General features: G+C 43.0%; 1 protein-coding gene across 2 annotated transcripts in view; it reads left to right on the plus strand.

Moving 5' to 3' along the window:
• PALS2 (protein associated with LIN7 2, MAGUK p55 family member) overlaps positions 1–22,457 on the plus strand; it is a 985,569-nt gene that overhangs the window by 414,966 nt on the left and 548,146 nt on the right. For both annotated transcript variants that reach the window (XM_086941681.1, XM_086941682.1), the window contains exon 4: positions 13,086–13,238. In XM_086941681.1, coding sequence (XP_086797807.1) covers positions 13,086–13,238 — 153 coding nt within the window. The remainder of the gene's footprint in view (positions 1–13,085; positions 13,239–22,457) is intronic.

Genomic DNA, 22,457 nt, shown 5'->3' on the forward strand with positions numbered 1-22,457 from the left:
ATAAATAATGCAAAGCATTGTCATTAACGATGCCAGTAACTCAAACTTTAATGCCGCGAGACCTATTGCATTGTAAATGCTTGTGTTTTCTTTGTTTCACATAACACAGGATGGATTCATACTGTTGCTGTGTGTGTGTTTAATCAGGGCCAGCTTTAGGACGTTAGTGCAGTTGCACCTTGTACTGACTTTGTGAGGTGTGTGGGGTGGGGGTCACTGGGTTTTTACAACAACGTTTGAGTTTGAAAGCTGGTGCTGCTTGTTTCCTTGGGTGGCCATCAGTCTTGAGGCAACATTAAAAATGTCAAGATAATGGCAGTGATTAATGCTCCTTCTGGAACCCTCATCGGATTCATGTACCTTCTGTAAAGATCGTGTGACTGACATGTTCCTGGATCAGAGAACTGACTGTGAGTGAACAATGAGTAGACCTATAAGAAAACAAATGTATGCCAGAGATAAGCTTTGGAGATGTGAAGGGTACTGTTGGAGGATAGAAGTAAGGTCATTTATGGAGAAGGGGTCAGTTGGGGGCTGACAAAACAATTGTCACACTGGGCGCCAGCAGCGCTAAAGCCTACCTGTTTTTCAGCCTTATCCAGTAGTGCCTGCATTACATAACCCACCACCATTTGCAGCAGAAGGAATAGCTCCTAACCATAGTTTTCAGGGTAGCATGCATATTTTCCCATACTCTTTCATTCTTTTAATGGGAAGCCATGTTGTGATAAAGTCATCACAGACTAGAAGGTCTGCTTGTTCCTAAGCACATTACATATTTCAGCATCACAAGTATAAGGTATTACCAGGGCCACTGGAATTATGCTTTATATTTGCATAATTATGGATTTGCCACATACTCCATCATCTGAAACAGAAATCTGTAGATTTAAACCAAATAAATATAGTTTCTAGCTTAAATAAATCAAAAGATATAAAAAAAAAAAGTTGAGACATATGTTTACGTGGATGGAAGGCTCCTCGCAAAGGTTGGCTGGGCATCTTTCAGTTGCTTAGGTCTGTATTTGGTTTCTATACTGGTCCTAAGGAAGTGAAACATTTGCGCAGATAGGATTATCATGTATACATTTGTTTTTAAAGAATGAAGTAACACTATGAAAGCATGTGCTGTATTATTCCGCATAGTTTGCCTATCCTTATTCCATAATTTAGCCAAGGTTGCTGCATAATTTGGTGCTTTCCTCTGCTGCAAAATTCCAGGGCCCTGGGCATTTTTGATCAGCTTTTGTACAGTACAGAATGTGCCATTACTATAGTTCCATTGAATGTATAGACCCTGACAAACGTTCTCTCACACATTTTCACTCACCTTCTCCTACAGTCTTGCACCACATACACACACCTTCAGGTCATATACTGTCTGTGTCCTGGAATGCACCCTGCATTCAGACAACTCTCATTCTTGCCCTTTACTTTCCTGCTCACCCTGCACTCAGTTATCCCAATGCACTCACGCTGATCACAGTGCACTCACACCATTCACCTTCTCACCCTGCATTCACAGTGATCACTCTGCACTCACAATATACTTGTGCTGTTCACCCTGTACCTCACCCTGCAGTCAAAGCAGCACATTACTCACCATGCACTCATGTGATACTTCGCTCACCTGGGCCTCTCACTGCTCAATCTGCAATCTCACTCAAACAAGCCCATCACAAGCAATCCATTCATTTGTCCCACTCTGCACTTACATTCGCACCCAAATTCATATGGTCTCCTCACTCTCCCTGCAGTCACTCCTCTCACCCTACCTACTCTTACACTGTTGTATCACTCACTGTGCATTTACATGGGCACGTCCGCCACCCAGACCCGGAATTCCCGCTGTAGCGGGAATTCCGTTCTCCGACAGAACTGTGCATTGAGACCTGGAACCTCGGTGAATTAGGATGGCCCAAAACTCACCTCAGTACCCAAAATCCCCTTACCAAGCTAGCTACAGTCTCTCATTGGTCGTAACAAACTCCCAATGCTTAGACAGACCAGAACATGAACTTAGAGTACCTCCGGAATCGTGGAACACATGAACACTCTTTCGTTATATAATCATCACAAACCAGAACGTGGAGTAAAAGAGGACACGTGCATGTTTGAAATATTTATTTACTAATGCAAGGTTCTCAAACGCAGTTTCTTGTATAATACTAGCAAACATATTATAAGCAACAAAGCTATCCGCATAGTTATTAGTCCATAAAAGGCGAATGGGGACAGCATACTAAGATGCTGGAATGAATAGAAATTAACAATGTCTAATTCACAACCTCCCTATTTAGCATAGTATTTTATGTCTATGAAGGTCTCATTTGGGTTTCAGCAGGGCGGGCCCATACCTTAAAGTCTCGGTGGCAGGACAATCACATCACCTTCCCCCAGCTCTCTGCATGCGAAGCATATCAAGTGTGTTTTTGTGCGTTCAGCACAAAAATATAAAACTTGCCTAGAGCCAGAGTTTGGCAGCACTATGTGTGTTATGTCTATAGGAGTGCGAGGATCAGACCTTACAACAACACTGGGTTAAGTTATCTGTATAGCCTTCTGCCCTCGCTGTGCAGACAGAGTGCAGAACAAAAGTGATATCAGAGCAATAACATATTATTTCTCTAGAAAATCATGAAGCTCTTCTGGGTTGAAAGCTAAATCAACAATTATGTGTTGTGTGCAAAAGTGAAGCAAGAATAAAAACGGCGTGCAAACATTTAATAAACTCATGCTAACTTAACACAGTATGTAGAAAAGAAGTATCTATATGACCTGTCCCCCCCCCCCCAATGATCAGAGCACTGTCAAAAATCACGTAAAGGCAGAACCTGGAAGGGGTTTAACCTGAAAACATAGTTCAATAATAATGCGTTAATCTATACTCCACACGTATATATGACGGCCTATAGTGGCCAAGCGTAATTGTTCCAACCTTTGAAAATATAAGTCAATAGGTCTGGGGCGTATATAATAATTTTTCACACACAAAAAATGGCACTGTCCAAAAATTATAAAAAGCATGTGCCGAAATATGAAAAATAATCCCCATGGCATCTCACGACATAATCGAATATGCAAAATATGCAGCCACAGCCTTCAATATGAAATCACTGTCATCATCCGAAAACAGTTCAGCCATCCAATTAAGTAGTGGGAAGGAACATATGTGCTGCTCAGTCACTGGATCCTCTATTAACATCAGAGGACAACTCGGTGGGTTCTCAAGAAAGCTGCTTGCCAAGAACTCATGCGCTGCTGCGATCACATCCCAACGACCCATTAGTCCATGCATCGCTGCAAGGCCATAATCCTTTCGCCAGTACAAACCAACTCGTGAGCAACTACGGGGCTCATCAGATGATTAAAGTCGACGTCAGGAGAAACCGTCAAGCATAGACACAAATCAAGGGCCCAGTGGAATTCGCAGCTCAGGCAATGAAACACAGGCTGGACACATGTGAAATAGGAAAATCTGAACGATAATCCAAACGCCGTGCTTAAAGTCGCAAGCGGCAGGGTGCCATAGTAATCAAGCATCTGGTTGCGCAGCAGTGACAGGAGGGGCTCTTCTGCTCCTAATGCAGGATCGGCATCCATTTGTAATAAAGCAAAATATCACCAAAACGCCCGCAGCTAAAGCCAGCAAGACAGGAAAGCCTCCGAACAAACTTGAAAAATAGAATGAAAAAAGGCAGGGATGACCCCAAATATTTTTTCAAATGAAGTCACGAGACCGCTGCAAACTAATATAAAAAAGTGAGCCAGGCCGGAAGTGGAGGAGGCATTAAAGATTTGATGAACCAACTCGCTGAAATGTAACAGTAAATCAGTATTTAAAAGCGCTTGCACTTCTGTGCATGTGTTAGCTATGTGAAGGACGAATGTTTCTCGGGCCGAACTCAGGGCCACCTCTTTCTGAGACAAAAGGGCTCTTATTCTAGTCATACCATTGAACTCTGCCTTCAAGGTTGGGATGCGCGGCCAGATGGAAACATCTGAATTCCCATGCGTAGGGGGATGCATTACATTTTTGCAGCACTTAACACGTTCAGATACAGTTACCACATAAGCGATACCGACAATAAGACCACAACACTCCTCGTTATTCAACAGCAAATAACTACCATTTGCCAAAAGTGTAAACGTGGGAACTATTGCGGGTACAGGAGTCCCTTTCAACACACAGGCCAGGTTAGGCCATTCCTGGTTGCAGGAACCATGCAATTGAATGTGTCTGCATATTAATGAATGGTCAGGGGACTCTGTGCATTCTTCACCATTCAGATAAACTTCTCTGCAGTCTTTCAGGCACCTATATGTGAAGGGAAGAGACCATGCTTCATGGAGGAAGGCACCTCCTAATGGTTCATAACGTCCTATTGCAACATGTCGCATACAACTAGTGAATTTGAACAACGCGAATGGTAATGTAATTAATCCGTGGATAAGCCACGCTGCATCAGTGGTCTCAGCAACAGAGAACGATAAAGATTCCAACCTCTCAATGTGTAACATGGAAAATGATGCATCTCACATTGAAAGCATGCGCTGTTTGTCAGTCAAATTAAATGGGGCAAAGAGGGAGGAAACGTTCATGTAATTCCAGGGCACGCGGCCAGATTTGAGAGTCTGTAGAGTCCATGCAAACTGCATTACAGAACGCAGTTGATTTTGTCCATGGTATAAAAGACCTCTCATCATTTACAATATCAACTACAGAATAAACAATGTTATTCAACGTGTATATGCGGGAAGAAAGCATGTTAATACTGTTATCGACAACTGCAAGCACCTTTTCTAAATTTGCTTGATCAATTGCTCTCAGGCGCTTAGCAGCCTCAATCTGTGATAGCTTCCAAATTTCATTGTAAGCAGCATAAATCCAACGTTTAGATCTACCACTCGCCGGGCCTTTAATGAAATCATTAATATCCACCTCATCAGTCAGCTTAGATAGATGTAATTTAACAGCAGCTAATGTAGAATGTTGTAACCAATTTTGACATAATTTACCAACTGAGTATGTTGTAACAGTGTGGTCAGGATCAAAACGTGGATCAGGCCTTAAACGTGTAAAACCTTCAGTTAAACCCAGAAAGCGATGCTGGCAAGAGTCAGAGCTTCTGTGCCATAGCAGACAACCATTTGGATCAAAACTAGTCACATTAAAGGATGCATTACCTAGTAAAGTCTGCAAATCTTTAATGAAAAACTTTGTGTAATTATCCCACCCAGGGTATTTAACTTTTTTGAAGTAGCCAATCCAAAGCACGTTGTTTGAGAAATAGTAGAATTCAAAAACATGTGATTCGGGATGAGACATGCACGGTGCAAAGCCTCAGTGCCTTGTACCTGCCAACTTTTAGAACCCCAAACCGATTTAAGGTCAATGGTTTCCTTCCATAGCTCATAGCCTTCTACAGCTAATTTGTCTATAAAGGACTTCGAGTACAACAATTTAGTATCGGTAAGTCTAACTTTGGACATGGGCTTCTGTGTCATCTTAAAATAAAAGGACTGTAAAGTAAGTGTAAAGTCTGTAAAGTAAGTGTATTACTTCAAAAATGTACTGGAGCTGCCTTTGAATGGTGCTGGGCAATGTTCCCACTGTGTGTAATTTACAGTACTCCTTCTGGAACTTGTCTTATGTAGGAAATGATTACCATAATGTTGAAAGCAAAACAAGTCACCATAATTAGCTGATTCTAAATATAAATCTTCAGCATCAAAGGCAGCATAATATTTTAAGTCAGTAAATAATGACTCTACGGCCTGAACATTCCAATCATCAGAACGTATGTTTTGTTTAACCACATCCCCCATGTTCACTCTTAGTACATTTGGGACATTAACCACTTCTGTTGGGCCATGAATTTGAAATTTAACTGCATCCTACACAATCCCATCAAGAACCGGCCATGCTGTGATGTTAACAAAGTTCAAGTCTCTTCTCAGTCTGTGTGCAGAATGTGAAGATGATAAGGGGGCCAAAGTTCCATTAAGATGCCGAATGCATGTTCTCTCCATGACATAGTGTCCATCCATGATGCGGAAAAAATAAAACACAAAACCAAATGACATATAAAGGTATACTGAAAAAAGCATTAGCCAAATATATGTCCAAGGGGGAACCAAAAAATGTTTTTTGAATAAAGAGGCATAAATTGCACAACGTGAGGGTTTTGTCGAAGTCACTGAAGCAGAGTCAAATGAGAATCTAGAGTCTGTGACCAAACGTGTTTGTAAGTCGGGCATCGATAAATCAGCAGGATAGGTGTAATCGAGGTCATCAATGTTATTAACCGGGAAAGTGTTCATTAAAGGATTGGAAATAACAGGCATCTCTAGGGTCACTTCTGGCTCTCCAGCCGCAGTAATGGCAAAAACAGAATTTCTCACGTTCGAAGGACAGGAGACTGCCGGTGTCATGCTATGAAGAATCGGCCACCCTGTGTATCTTGACATTATCAATTGAGATAAACCTGTTTTCCTTACGACCTGGAAGTGGTGGTAAAATGACTGTTCTTGTGCACTTCACTCCAAGAACGGGTACTGGTGCTCGATAAGAATGACCAAATTCTTTCTTGTTATCGATCTTCTCTCGAACCAGCTCTCCAACTTTGGGTAGCCAGCCAACTACCAGGATCTGCAACGCATCATCCGATGTGGCAAATGTCACACTGAAGGACATAATCACGTGTCTGTTTGTACAGTGCCCGCCACCAGAACCTCTGTTGTAGCTGAGTTACAGTGGCTGAGACGTCCGCATGCGCAGACGCCACACCTTCATGAGCCGCTGTAATCAGAGTAGCTCTGCGATCCGTGTTGGGAACCAAACGTTCGCCAACATCAGGAATTTTCACATAAGGAACCTTATCGGGACTTAAGTGGTATGTGTACTTTGAAGGGAAGCCCACAGGATATTTACCTCCCTTCTCAGTGGCAGCAACAGCCGCCAAGATGTCATCATCTATTTTACTTTTGGACCGAGTAACTGCTGCAACGAAATATTTAGATACTACTGATTTCGCTGCTTCATCAGCAAGCAAATTACCGACAGCGTGGACTCCTACGCGCTGATGGCCGAGAGTATGAATCACAAACACAAGTGGCAACTGCTCTTTAAGCTCAGCCACCCAGACCCAGATCATTTTATGTATTATTGTGCTAACCTTTGGAATCAAGAAATTCATTCTGAATCCGGTAGTTAAAGTTCTCATTGTAAGACTGGACACAGTAGTAAGAATCACTTACGATAAGAGTAGTCGCCCTAGGATCTGCGTACTCCAATGCAAGCATCAAAGCACAAAGCTCTGCCAATTGTGCAGTGCAGTCTCCGAGTGTCTGCATGTGCACGACACTGGACTTGAACTGATCGTTCACCATGGCACCAACCACAATGGTGCATGCGGAAACGTAGGCGTGTTTAGAGCCATGCGCAACCTGCGCCGAACCATCGGTGTAAATGATGCAATGGAAATCCTCTAGGGGTCGCATTGCTAAAGGAGCAGGATGAACAAATTCATACTGTAAGTACTCCTGCGACCTTAATGTGGCGTCAAAAATAAACGTGACATCCTGAGATGTCAAGGACGCAGCCCATTGAATCCACCGAGGATGCAAAACTTTAGAATTAGGTACACTGGCTTTTGTGACTGCCTCCAAGGCAGGACACTGGGTAACAACCAACATGCGTTTTCCCTGTGACAGGGCACGTTCCTTAAGAATTGCCATCTGCACAGCCGTCAAAACTTTCTCCACAGTGGAAAAGCGCAACTCAGCCGAAGTGTACAAGTGTGACTTGTAAGCAATAGGTACTGTGTCTCCTTCATTAAAAGTCAGGTACGTGAAACCTACCGTCCCACAGATAATTCTTATCACCAGGTTGGTCTGATTATCACGAGTCAGTAAGAATTTAGAAGCGAGCAGATCAGCCTTCAAAGACTGCAGTATAGCCGAATGCTCAGGCAGCCAGCATGATTTGGAAAAAGATGGTTGTATCAAAGCATACAAAGGTTTGATACGCTGGGCATATTCCGGAATGTTCTCCTGAAATTTAAAAAGCCCAGTAAAGATTGTAATTTCTTCAGTGTTGTCGGAGTGCGCATTTGTGCGCATTTCTCCAGGAAGTGAGGAGCCAATCCCTTTCCTTCATTGTTAAGCTCGTAGCCCAGAAACAACACTGTGTACTCTGCAATGTGCGATTTTGCAAGGTTGAATTTGTACCCTAAGATTGCAGAGGTACAAATTATTCCGTTTACACGACACAGATGCTCCCAAAGTTCGTCTGTGAGATATATGTCATCCACATACGAACAAGCATCCGGGTCTATCCTCTCCAAAAGAGAGACTATGCGGGCGGAAAAGACCCCAGGACTATTCTTATAGCCCATAGGGAGACGCCGAAAGTGTTTTTGGACTCCGCCGCATGTAAAACTGGTCCATTGTGAACTCATTGTATCCAATTGGTGGGCATAGAAACCATTAGAAATGTCAAGTGTGGTTTTAAACCGCTTACGCACAAGACTATTCACAAGAGCAGAGCCGTGAGTATTCGGTACTGCACAGTTACGGCAATGCGAGTTTAAATGCCGGTAATCCAAAACCAAACGATACAAACAGTCAGGCTTGTTTACAGTAAATTCATTGGTGACACACACGTTTCAATTACACCTTGATATTCCAATTGTTCAAGGATTGCTGCGACGGAAGCTTTCGCTTCACGTCTTATGGGATATTGAGGTTGAGGCTGCGGCTGAGACCGTAAAGGTATCTCGTGGCGTGGGGACAATTTATCCCACCCACACTGATTGCGGTACACAGCCAGCGCCAGAGCTAGAGCCCACTCTTCTGCAAAATGCAGCGCATCCTCTTTCGAAACTGTGTTCGTGAAACTGGGGAGGATTACCTCCTCCCCTCGCGGAGCTGCGAGCACAAAAGGTGGGGGCCAGTCAGCCTCCGAAAGCAAAATGTCATATATAGACAAAAGATTTTCCCAAAATACCCCTTTTATGGTTCGCTGGATGTCACCTTCAATTAACAGGACCATTTCAAAAAGTCTATCAGGGGGAGCAACTCTGGTGTCAGCTGTTTCAATGACAACATAAGTATCAGTCGCTGTCACCTTCAGTAGTGGACGGAGCGCCTCTCTCACTATGGTAATCTCCGCCGCGCTGTCCAGCAAGGTCAGAGCCCACGTCAGATTCCGAAGCCGCGTTCTCACTATCTGGGGCATATCGATGCGCTGTTAAGGCTGCGACTTTCTTCTTTGCAAACTGTGGTCTCCTAGGCGTAGAGCCTTCCTGCTTTTCTGCACCGTTCCTCGGGCGGGGCTGGTCACGTCCTTGCTGACCACCCGACCCCTGCCTCCCCCTCCACCACCGGTCGTCGGAGCCGATGAGTCCTGAAAGGAACGAGGAGAGCGTTGGTCAGAAGCCTGAAATCGATCAGGAGTCTTAATCGTCGCGCGGTCGCGCAAGTCATAAACACGTTCCGACTGCGTAGGTAACGGAGACGCAGGGCGAGAAACCTGTGTTTGTTGTTGTTGCTTTCTCTGTTTCTGTTGTTTTTTTAGGCCAATTTTGTTTTTTGGACTTGGGCTGAACCTCCGTCTCCGAAGTTTGTCCCTGCTTTTTATCTTTAACAGAAAAAGGCTTAACGCCCTTACAATTGCGACCCACGGTTTTGTAAGCCGCCACAATAATCTTCGCTAACTGTCGGGGTTTCTCGGCTTCGGGAAGCGCCGCTAACGCGTTAGCAACCTGAAAGTTCACTGCATCTCCCTTGACATTTGCAAGGATTAGATCGCAAACTACGTCAAAGGTGCCACACAGGCGCATACCCAATTCGACCGCAGATTCCGGTCTGTGATCATCTTGAACACGTTTAAGGACCGAAGACAGCACGGACATAGACGGGGTGCCATAGCACCACGCATAGACCGCCGCAAAAGTCTTTCCCCATGTCTCACAGTCAACAAGTTCAGGGGCCAAATCCTTCGGCAAACTAAGAGTAAGAATCCTGTGTTTTTCACCAGAAGTCGTATCAGGAAATACAGCTTCCAGCTGGTCAAATTTCTCGGCAAGCCAGAAAGGAAAATCATCCTTTTCCTGGGGCTTCATGCCCATTACGGCATTGACCATGACAGGGCTTATTTTCAAACCATCCTGCCCTGCCGTAAGCGCCGCACCTCCAGGGGCTGCACCCTGAACATTGCGGCTTGTGTAATGCACTAGCGCTCTAATCACGGCAATAGCGACAACATGAAGTCGCCTAAGTTCACCTAAGTTACAATTGCCGTGTAGAGGGTGAGGAGTAAATCCAGCCAAAACAGGCCAATTAGCGCCTGGAATGGACAAAGGACCCAATCTCGGAGCGGTTAAAGAATGGGGTAGGGCGCCACCAAACCAAACTCCATGCTGCCAAACATCAATAGGAACCTCCTGCGCTCTGTACGGAGTATACACATCAGGTACAACCGTGGGAGTGTATGTGTGGAATACGCCTGAATTAGCGTCCACTGCCGGAAAAGTCACCCACGAATAAGAGTTCGTACGGGTAAGCATGTTCCGCACTCACCACCATAATCACAGCCAAGCCCTCCAAAGGTACATTGTAAGCACCGCAATGCGACTATGCTGCGGAATGTCCACGGGCTGGGCCATGACAGCACAGAAATTTGAAAAAACAAAGTTAACTTTGTAGCACAACTGGGTAGTAATTCAAGGAAACAGTTTTTTAGAAAGAATCAACCTTGAAAAGACCTGTTTCAAAAATAGGTAGGTTTGTCCGACACCACCGTTTACCGGAAACGTCAGTGAAGGGGTTAAGGATTGAATGATAGACTACTCGAGTGTCCTGATATAAGGCCAACAACGTATGGGCGCCATATAGCGGGAATTCCGTTCTCCTACAGAACTGTGCATAGAGACCTGGAACCTCGGTGAATTAGGATGGCCCAAAACTCACCTCAGTACTCAAAATCCCCTTACCGAGCTAGCTACAGTGTCTCATTGGTCGTAACAAACTCCCAATGCTTAGACAGACCAGAACATGAACTTAGAGTACCTGGAACTCATGAACACTCTTTCGTTATATAATCATCACAAACCAGAACGTGGAGTAAAAGAGGACACGTGCATGTTTGAAATATTTATTTACTAATGCAAGGTTCTCAAACGCGGTATCTTGTATAATACTAGCAAACATATTATAAGCAACAAAGCTATCAGCATAGTTATTAGTCCATAAAAGGCGAATGGGGACAGCATACTAAGATGCTGGAATGAATAGAAATTAACAATGTCTAATTCACAACCTCCCTATTTAGCATAGTATTTTATGTCTTTGAAGGTCTCATTTGGGTTTTAGCAGGGCGGGCCCATACCTTAAAGTCTCAGTGGCAGGACGATCACATCACCTTCCACCAGCTCTCTGCATGCGAAGCATATCAAGTCTGTTTTTGTGCGTTCAGCACAACAATATAAAACTCGCCTAGAGCCAGAGTTTGGCAGCAGCATGTGTGTTATGTCTATAGGGGTGCGAGGATCAGACCTTACAACAACACTGGGTTAAGTTATCTGTATAGCCTTCAGCAGACAGAGTGCAGAACAAAAGTGATATCAGAGCAATAACATATTATTTCTCTAGAAAATCATGAAGCTCTTCTGGGTTGAAAGCTAAATCAACAATTATGTGTCGTGTGCAAAAGTGAAGCAAGAATAAAAACGGCGTGCAAACATTTAATAAACTCATGCTAACTTAACACAGTATGTAGAAAAGAAGTATCTATATGCCAGCGCAGAGGGTTAATGTGCCTGCTACAAAGAACGTGTAGCTTGCAGATCACAAAGGAGTGAGAGTAAACTAGGGGCAGCGTTATTAAAAAATTAAATGTTTGTCTGAAAGGTTCTATAGAGAGATGAGGTGCATTGTTGGTGAGTGGTAGTGAGCAAATTCATGAAGGAGGAGGAAATGGGATTAAAAAAAGACTGTTGCACAGTGTGCGACCAGTGCAGAGCCAGCCCTGGAAGTTCAGGACTAGTTGCTCCTCTGCTCACAGCTTCCGCCATGGGCTGCATTTAACATAAATTCTTTCAAAAGGCAAACCATCAGCCCCACATTTAGAAAAGAAATGCAGCAAGTTTTATATATTTCGAACTAAATCAAAAAGTATTTGAGCGATTAAAATGATTTATTTATTTATGAATGCATGGGGTGATTAATTGATTTGCTGAGAATCACACGATGTTAATCTGACCCGAGACTCAAAACCCAACTCCTAAATAAGCAGCTCGAGCATTAAACCACAACCTCTACCACAAGAGCTGAAGGATTTTCAATATTATATAAAACTTTTTCATGCAACAAACAACTATTGACAAAGCCAATAGTCCTGGCTTCTTGTAGGTGTAATGTTACTTGTATTATATATTTGGATGCAATGACAGAAGAAGCAAAATATCAGTCAGGTGGCACACTATGCTAAACACAGATTTTTAGCTTAATTGCTTTTAAGCCATGCCCTTATTTGCACCGGTCACGCCCCTTTGAGAGACCCCTCCTAGTTTTTTCATCCCACTTAAAGCCATGGTCTACACATGCGGTCTGGTTCTTGGCGCACATAGCCTTTGCTGCAGCACACAGAGACCTTACTCTGCCGCACACACAGGAAAAGAATTAGAGGGAACATTGCTCACTAACACTGATCACTACACAGTATGCTGCCAACACCATGCCTTTGCTGCATAACTCCTGGTGAAGGGGCTAGCTTTCCACCACTGTGAGGTTAGGGCTTTTGGTGCCTCTCCTGGTCCTACAAGACTGCAATCCGTAATTCAGGCCTAGGTCATGGCACACACGCATGATCCGTGTTTGCCTATGACAAAAAAGAAGCTTTAGGGATCCATACAACAGTACAGTTGGGCACTCAGGGCAGGAGTACATGTCTTTATTATGCGGAGAACATTTCCATTCCAACATTACCTAAACTGAATACCAGTTGCTTTCAGCAGTCATGCTACTAAATGCCTAGAGAGAGTCCCAACCAAGTTAATTTTCTCTCATTTTTCTTTTTTTAGGCCCACGAGCGACTAGAAGATGCAAAATTAGAAGCTGTGCGTGAAAATAATGTTGAATTGCTGAATGAAATACTTGAAGAAATCGGCCCTCTAGTAAATGCAGATGAAAATGTGGCAGAATTAGTTGACATTCTTAAAGAACCTAATTTTCAGGTAATCAATTCTATTGTGACATTTTTGGTGTGACAAGTGCGAAATTCATTCCAGCAAATCGCATTTCCCTAGTCTCTTCAGATAAATTAATCTATTCAAATAAAAAAATAATTACTGTATGTGTATACTCATACTATATCATATGTTAGAGTTGAGGATCGGTTTTATTACTCAGTTTGCTTTATCAACCGAAGCATGAAATGCTGCGTGGGCCTGCTGGTAATAAAGCCTGTGACCTTCAGGTCACACTCACAAACAGTGGACGCATAGTTCATTGAACTGTTTTATCAGCTTAATACAGTTTGTGTATTATTTACAGGATTAGCACTCCTTTTGTGCCAGCCAACGTACTTGTTACTTAAGGTTGAAGGCTATGTTTTACATAGTCATCGTAGAGAACAGCAGTGCCCTGATTGTGAAGTTTTGTTTGTCCATCAGGATATTGCCCAATCACAATGACTTATTCTTATGTGTTTGCACACTTGTGCAACCACCATAATTAATTCTCACTATTGCCATTTGCTTGCATGTATACCTTTTTGTATTAACGTTGCACCCTATAAATGGTCTCCAGCAGTGCTTTAACTGATGTTCCCATGGTAACTTGAACATTGATCTGTCTTTTGGTTCAGTTTACAATGTATTCCATTTTCATTTCTGTCTCCTATGTTGTCAAATCTGTGGTGGTCTTTTTTATTTTTTTTTAAATTAGGTGTTGCTTTTGCGCGGTACAAATAACACTGTTATTGGAATCCTAAAAACATGGTACTTAAAATATATTCCTTCACAGCTGGTAAAGGGTTGCATTATCTTCTGATAAACTGAAAATCTGTTGTATCTTGTTTTATGGGGGTTAGACCATAGTCTGAAATGGTGAGGAAGTTGTATGACAGGGTCACTTTGCTAATGTTTCAAAGCTTGAATTAATTGCTTTGAGAACTAAAAATGAGCAAGGCCATGAAACCATATAGGTGTGTCCCATCTGTGATCTTTGAGCAGCACCTACTTCTCATGGACTGTTATCCTGTCATCTTTACTTCACTGCTTTTTAATCAACACAGTCCTACTGAACAGAGCAAAGCTATCCCTTGAGCGGCCACGAAGCATAGTTTTAAAATTGCAAATATGTATGAAGGTGGTGTTGGCAAAACAGTATACACCCCCTTCTAGGAGGGCCTACAAAGGAATATCAGAGTACAGATCTTCCAGCCAGGTCCTTAGTGGCAGGTACCTTCCCCATTCAGTCCTCCTGGACCTTTTGGTTTGAGCTAGTTTCTTTGGTATCTATTCTAAGGTAAGGAATCTGTAGCTAGAGGTTTCTATCGGAGGAGCTGTTGCAGGGATTCTGCTCATACACAGAACTGTGCACAGAGACCCAGGACCTCAGTGAATTGTGGTGTACCAAAAAACAAAACTCACCTCAGTACCTAGAACCCCTAACCAATTAGCATCAGTGTCACATTAGCTACTCGTCCTACAGCAAAGGTATCAATGATTAAACAACCCAGAATATGTGACATAGGTTGCTCTCGGGAATGGTGGGAAGTAAGAACACTCTTTTGTTTGTTATTATCATACCAGTCCACAACGTGAGTAAATAGTGACACAGAAAAGTTAAAAATGTTTATTGTAATGACGTGCTCTAAGATGCTGTATTTTTGCTAATATAAGCAGGCATATGATTACAAATAATACGATCAGCATTGTTACAATTCCATAAAACACAAAGAGAGAAATCATATTATAATGATAGTGGAAACCGGTCATACAGTGCCTAATATACCACCCTCCCTAGCTAGGAACTATGTTTTATATATTAACTATCAGTGCTGCAGCAATTCCCCCTCTGTGCTGCAGATCCTTTACTCCCATTGTTCATGACGAGCTCCGCTCGTCATGAGCACACGAGCAGTGTACTGCATGACGAGCTGAGCTCGTCATGAGCATCGAAGGGGTTATAGAAAGTCGCTTAGGCTTGAATGGTAACCCCTTTACCACCAAGATCAGCAGGAGTGAATCACATCTGGATCTGCAAAAGCTCTCTCTCTAGAAACAGATTTTCTCCAAGTGCCTAAAATCATGCATGCAGTGCAATATTAAAGTCGCCAGAATTTCAGTTAGCTGCAGCTGCGTGCATGTTGTGTCTAAGAGTGGGCCGATCAGCCCGAATAACAGCTAACATTGTTATGATAACCTTGGAGGCTTCAGCACTCACTGTGCAGACTAAGGTTGAGATGCAAGTCTAGGGATGTGGAAAACAAGCCAGTCTCATGTGAAGATATTCACGCAGACAAACTTACAACAACAGTTACATGGCGTGTTGTGTGCAAAAGCGGCAAAATGGCGTTTAAACTTCTAATAAGCCTATGCTAACATAGCAATGTGCGTAAGCAGGGCCCTGCCTTCAGTACACCCTCCCTTGATCGGAATACGCACAAACAGGAAGCAAGTTAGGAACGCAGAGTTCAAGTTCGAGTGAGACAGAACCAAGTTAAAAAATTGACAAACTAGAAAATTGAGAGTGAACTCAGTGACCACAAAAAAAATATGAAAACTATGTAGGGACCGTATAGAGTTCAATACAAGAAGTGAGAAGAGAAAAAATTCATGAAAAAACACGAGTCCAGTACGCGTTTTGAAGGTGAAAAAAATGTCACTTCAATCCAACAGCGTATAGGCACAGTACATTGCAACCGCCTCCAATAGGAAGTCGTTGTTATCATCAGAGAACATTTCAGCCATCCAATTTAGTAATGGAAAGGAACATACATGTTCTTCGACAACCGGAGCCTCTAGCACCATCAGAGGACAACTCTGGTGATTTTCCATATAACTGTCATTTTCAATATAACTGTGTGCCAGGAAGCCATGTGTCGCCGCACATATATCCCAATTACCTAGGACTCCATGCATCGTTTTGAAGGTGAAAAAAATGTCACTTCAATCCAACAGTGTATAGGCACAGTACGTTGCAACCGCCTCCAATAGGAAGTCGTTATCATTAGAGAACATTTCAGCCGTCCAATTTAGTAATGGAAAGGAACAATCATGTTCTTCGACAACCGGAGCCTCTAGCACCATCAGAGGACAACTCTGGTGATTTTCCATATAACTGTCATTTTCGATATAACTGTGTGCCAGGAAGCCATGTGTCGCCGCACATGTATCCCAATTACCTGGGACTCCATGCATCGCTGCAAAGGCCATAATCCGGGTGCCAGATCATTCTAACTCATGAGTAACTAAGGGACTCATCTGTTGATCATAATCCATGTTAGGAGACAGCGTATTGCAGAGACACAAATCCAGAGCCCATTCGAAACAGCAATCCAGGCAATGGAAGACAGGCGGTACGCATGTAAAATAGGAGAACCGGAACGATAATCCATAAGCTGCATTCAATGTATACAGAGGCGTTTCATAGTAATCAAGCATCCGGTTGCGAAGTTGAAGCAACTAGAGCCTATTGTCTTGTGACACAGGCGGTGCTGCCATTTCTGAGCGAGCAAATTAACAGCAGTACACCGGCAGCCAGGGCAAGAATTAACGGTAAACCGCCAAAGAGGCTGGAAAAAATAGAATGAAAAAATTTCGCTATCACACCAAAAATAGTTTGGAATGAGGTCACAAGGCCAGAACTTACAATTTAAAAAAGTGCGCAAAGCCTGTGGTGTACGAGGCATTGAATATTGTGTGAATCAAAGCACCGAAATGCAGGGGGAGATCTGTATTCAAAAGGGCATGCTCTTCAGTGCGGGTGTTTGCAACATGAAGGACAAATGTTTCACGTGAAGAAGTAAGGGCAACTTCTTTTTGTGACAATAGAGACCTTTTTCGACTCATCTTGTTGAATTCTGCTTTCAAGGTCTGAATGGAAGGCCAGATGGATACATCGAACTTCCATGCGGAGGAGGAAACAGCACATTCTTACAGCAAACTACACATTGAGAGACAGTCACAATGTACGGAATCCCTGCCACCATCCCACAGCAATCTTCATTATTTAAAAGCAAATAACTACTGTTTGCTAGCAACGTGAAAGTTGGCGTTATAGCCGGGGTGGGTGTACCCTTCAAAATGCAGGCCGAATTTGGCACGTTTGAATTACAAGAGCCATGCAATTGTATATTCTTACAAACAAGTGAGTGATCAGGTGTAGAAGTGCACTCTTCACCATTCAAATAAACTTCTTTACCCTCCCTCAGACACCTATAGGTAAATGGCAGAGACTATACTTCATGGAGATAGGCACTACCCAATGGTTCATATCTGCCTATAGCATAGTGTTTCATGTATGCACTGAATTTGAACAGCGGAAAAGGCAATGTTATTAACCCATGAATTAACCAAACAGCTGAATTTGATTCTGCTACAGAAAATGGTAAAGGTTCCAATTTTTCTATATGCAGAAGTGAATATGCAGCACCCTTCATCAACATAAATTGTTGTTTTTCAGTCAAATTAAACGGTAAAAACAGCAAGGACGAATTCATGTTGTCCCATGGAACTTTACCTGCTTTTAAAGTTTGCAAAGTCCAGTCAAACTGCATAATGGAACGTATTTGCTTCATCTTGCACAATATCAATAACAGATGAAACAATATTATCTAATGTGTAAATTCGGGAAGAAAGTGTGTTAATGCTATTATCTACAACTGCATGCACTTTTTCTAAATTAGCTTGATCAATAGCTCTTAATCTAGAAGCAGCTTCAATTTGAGACAGTTTCCAAACTTCATTGTAAACGGCATATAACCATCTCTTGGATCTGCCTGCTGCAGGACCTTTCACAAAGTCATTCGAATCCACATCGTCTGTCAATTTGGACAAATAGAGCTTAACTGAGGCTAAAGTGGAATGTTTGAGCCAACTCTGGCATAACTTGCCTACTGAATAGGTAGTGACAGAATGGTCGCTCTCAAAACGGGGATCCACTGTAACCTGTGTGTAGCCAGGGGCCAGACCCAGAAAATAATAATGACCTGAATCAGCACTTTTTTGCCATAATAACCAACCTTTGGGATTTAAGCTGGAAATATTAAATGAGGAATTCAGGATCAGGAACTTCAGATCATCAAGGGCCTATCAGTGTGATTGTGCCATGTAGGATATTTACCCAAATCAGGAATGGAAGGGGCATTAAATATTTTAGACGTAGCCAATCCAAAGCAAGTGGTTTGAGAAATAGTCAAATTCAAAAACAACATATGGTTCGGGATGAGACATGCACAATGCAAAGCCTCAGTGCCTTGCACTTGCCAACTTTTAGAACCCCAAACAGATTTAAGATCTATAGTATCTTTCCACAGCTCATAGCCCCCTATATTTAAGTGATCGATAAAGGACTTCGAATACAATAATTTAGTGTGTGTGAGTCTAACTTGGGAAGAGGACTTAGCAGTCATCTTAAAATAAAAAGCGTCAGGTTTGGATTGATTGAAATCAGTAAAATAAGTAAACTTTTTCAAAAGAGTTTTTGAGCTCCCTTCAACAGGAGCAGGACAATGTTCCCATTATGTGTAAATAACCAAATTTCTAAACGTGTTTGCTTTATGCAGAAAATGATTGCCATAATGTTGGTAACAAAATAAGACCGCATAATTTGCTGAGTATAAATACAAATCTTCGGCATCAAAAGCAGCATAATATTTCAAATCAGAAAACAGAGCCTCTACGGCTTGGATATCCCAATCGTTCGAGCGTATTTTTTGTTTTACTACATCCCCCATTGAAACACAGCACATTGGGGACATTTATAACCTCTGTGGGGCAATGGATCTGAAATTTCTCAGCATCCCACACAATCCCATCTAAGACAGGCCAAGCAGTGATATTCACAAAAGTCTGGTCTCTTTTCATTCTACGAGATAGGGAGCAGGGTGCCTAAGTTCCATCAGTTAGTCTAATTGTAGATCTTTCTTTAACATAATTTCCATAAGCAGAAAAAATACACCACAAATCCAATTGACATGAATAAAAAATCGTGAAAAGCACCAGCCAAACAGCAAAAATCTAAACTTTTGATAGACTTTGGTATGGTAGAGTCAGTGTCAAATGAAAAGCGTGACTGGTTAACTGCCCTTGTTTGCGAATCAAGCATTGACAAATCTGTGGGGTAAGTATACTCAGTATCATCAAGGGGATTACCAGCCGGTGGTTTCAATAAAGGATTTGTAACTGTAGGCATCTCAATGGAAACGTAATTTCTGGTGGTAATCGTCTGAGCCAAAACAAAGTTTCTCAGCATTGCTGGACAAGAGACTGCAGGAGTCTTATTAAGAAGGATCGGCCACTCGCTGTAATTTGACATGGTCAATGGAGATGCACCTGTTTTCCTTGAGACCAGGAAGTGGTGGTAAAATGACTGTTCTTGTGCCCTGTACGCCAAGTACAGGTACTGGTGCTCGATATGAGGGGCCGAACTACCTTCTCACGGATCAGATCTCCAACTCGGGATAGCCAGCCAACTACCGGAATCTGAAGTTCAGCAACATTTGTGGAGGGCAAATGTTCCTTTACAAGACTGTCCCCTTGTCTTTTGTACATTCTGTACCACAGCACAATTATCTACGTCAAAGGGTGCGGCTGACGCCGCCATGTCTAGACCCTCAAGGTCCGTAACAAACATTTTGATGCCAAAGAGCATTTCGTATTGGGTCCGCCCATCCAGAGACCTTCTAGGGAGATTATTAAGTGCACGTTGGACGCTATAGAGATGGGATAGCCAGTTCCTGCCAGTACCTAAAACCCCAGCTGTCGAGGATTGCTTTAAGTCACTGTTCATTTGCTCCACAACGCTATTGCCCTCAGGCCTGTATGGAGATGAAAATTTGACTTGAACCCCCAGTGAACTCATGGCATCCTTGTACGCCCTAGAGGCGAACGCTGGACCCTGGTCCGAATGAAAGGTACCACATGCAAAAATTCCCACAAAGACACACAAATCCCTTAAGACAGTGCGGGCATCAGCACTCCGTTGTGGCCACACCCAAACAAAGCGTGTGCACGAATCTACTGCAACTAAGATGTACTTATACGCAGTATCTGAGGAGAAAGGACAGCAGTGATCTAAATAAACACCCCCAAGTGGTTTATTAGATATGTACAACTGTGTCTGGGACGGGCGCGCAGCAGTTGAAGGTTTTATCTGCTGGCAAATGTCACAATGAAGGACATAATCATGCGTTTGTTTGTACAATCCGCACCACCAGTAACGCTGTTGCAGAAGAGATACTGTCGCAGAAATGCCGGCATGAGCTGAGGCCATGCCCTTGTGAGCAACAGTTATCAAGGATGACCTGCGGTCCCCGTTGGGAATCAATCTGTCACCAACGTCGTTAATTCTAACATAGGCAACTTTATCAGGACTTAAACAATAAGAGTATCTGGAAGGGAAACCTCTAGGGAAATTACCTCCCTTCTCTGTTGCAGCAATGACTGCCAAGATGTCATTATCAATCTTACTTTTGGAACGTGTAACAGCTGCTACTACATATGTCGCTACTGCGGTCTTTGCTGCTTACACAGTACAAAGAAAATGGTCCCAGTGTGTGCAATTATTCTTAAATCATCAGCCCGTTTTATATGGAGAAGTGTTCACCACAAATATGTAACACTAAGCATTGTTAAACAAAATAAACAATTAAGCTTGCAATATTCAAAGTATGATAGTGTTTATTTTCACAATCGTGTCCATTGTGAATTGATTATATCACGATAATGACTTTTCATTATATTAATTTATACATTATATAAGCATAATTTGCAAAGCATCACGGCGATAGTGCTTTTAGTGAAGGAGGGAAGGTGTGTGATCGGGTTTGTGAGGGACTGGGTAAAGGTGGTGTGACATTGATAGCATCACATTAAAATTTTAATGTGATGCTATCAATGTCACACCACCTTTACCCAGTCCCTCACAAACCCGATCATACCCCTTCCCTCCTTCACTAAGAGCACTATCTCTGTGATGCTTTGCAAATTATGGCAGTCGTTCTTTAAGTTGAGCCACTCGAACCCATAGCATTTTGTTTGATTGTGCTACCTTTGGAGTCACGAAATTAATTCTGAGACCAAAAGTATAAATTGTCATTGTAAGACTGAACACAGTATTAAGGGTCACTTGCAATCAGAGTAGTCACACTAGGGTCAGCAAACTCCAGTGCAAGCACCAGAGCACGTCGCTCTGCCAACTGGGCGGTACAGTCCCCTAATGTCTGTGTGTGCACGACATCGGACTTGAACTCTCCATTCACCATAGTACCCACCACTATTGCGCAGGCCGCTGAATAATCATGCTTTGATTCTGCGCCGATCCGTCTGTGTAAATGATACAATGGAAATCCTCTAGTGGGCGCATGGTCAAAGGAGCTGGATGAACGAATTCATACTGCAAGTACTCCTGAGTTTGCAAAGAGGAATCAAAAATAAACGTGACATCCAGAGACGTCAGTGAAGTGGCCCATTGTATCCAACGAGGATGCAAAGCTTTCGAATTGGGTACACTGTCAACCTCATTAAAAGTCAGGTATGTGAAACCCACCACCCCGGGCACAATTCTTATGACCAGGTTGGTGTGGTTGTCACGAGATGAGCTTGCAAAGATTGCAAAATAGCTGAATGTTCAAGCTGCCAGCAAGATTTGGTATAAAGTAGGTTGTATCAAGGCATAAAGCGGGTTGTACGCTAGGCATAATCTGGAAGGTAAGTAGGCCCAAAGTAAAAAAAAAAAAAACAGTACAGATTGTAGCTTTTTCAGCGTTGTAGGAGCGCGCATCTGTGTGCATATCTCCAGGAAGTGAGGTGCTAACCCTCGACCTTCATTGTTGAGCTCATACCCCAAGACCAACACTGTGTACTCTGCAAACTTATTGTAAGAATCCTGTGTTTCTCAACAGAAGCCGTATTAGGTACTACATTTCCCAGCTGGTCAAAGTTTTCCGCAAGCCAAAAAGGCGCATACTATCCTTATTTTGGGGCAGCTTGCCCATAACCGAATTAACCATGACGGATTAATTTTCATCCTGGCCGGTCCAGCTGGTTGCGCCACAGCACCAGGTGGCCCCACCTGGATGTTGCGGGATACGTATTGCACTAGAGCCCGATGCACTCCAACGAGGGAGGCATAGAGCACACGCAATTTATCTATAGTGACTTGCAGGTAACATGGATGCGGCGTGTAACCATCCAGAACCGGCCATTTGACCCCGGGAATAGACA

The sequence above is a fragment of the Lissotriton vulgaris genome, chromosome 10 (genome assembly GCF_964263255.1).
Source record: "Lissotriton vulgaris chromosome 10, aLisVul1.2, whole genome shotgun sequence".
NCBI classification, from domain to species: Eukaryota; Metazoa; Chordata; class Amphibia; order Caudata; family Salamandridae; genus Lissotriton; species Lissotriton vulgaris.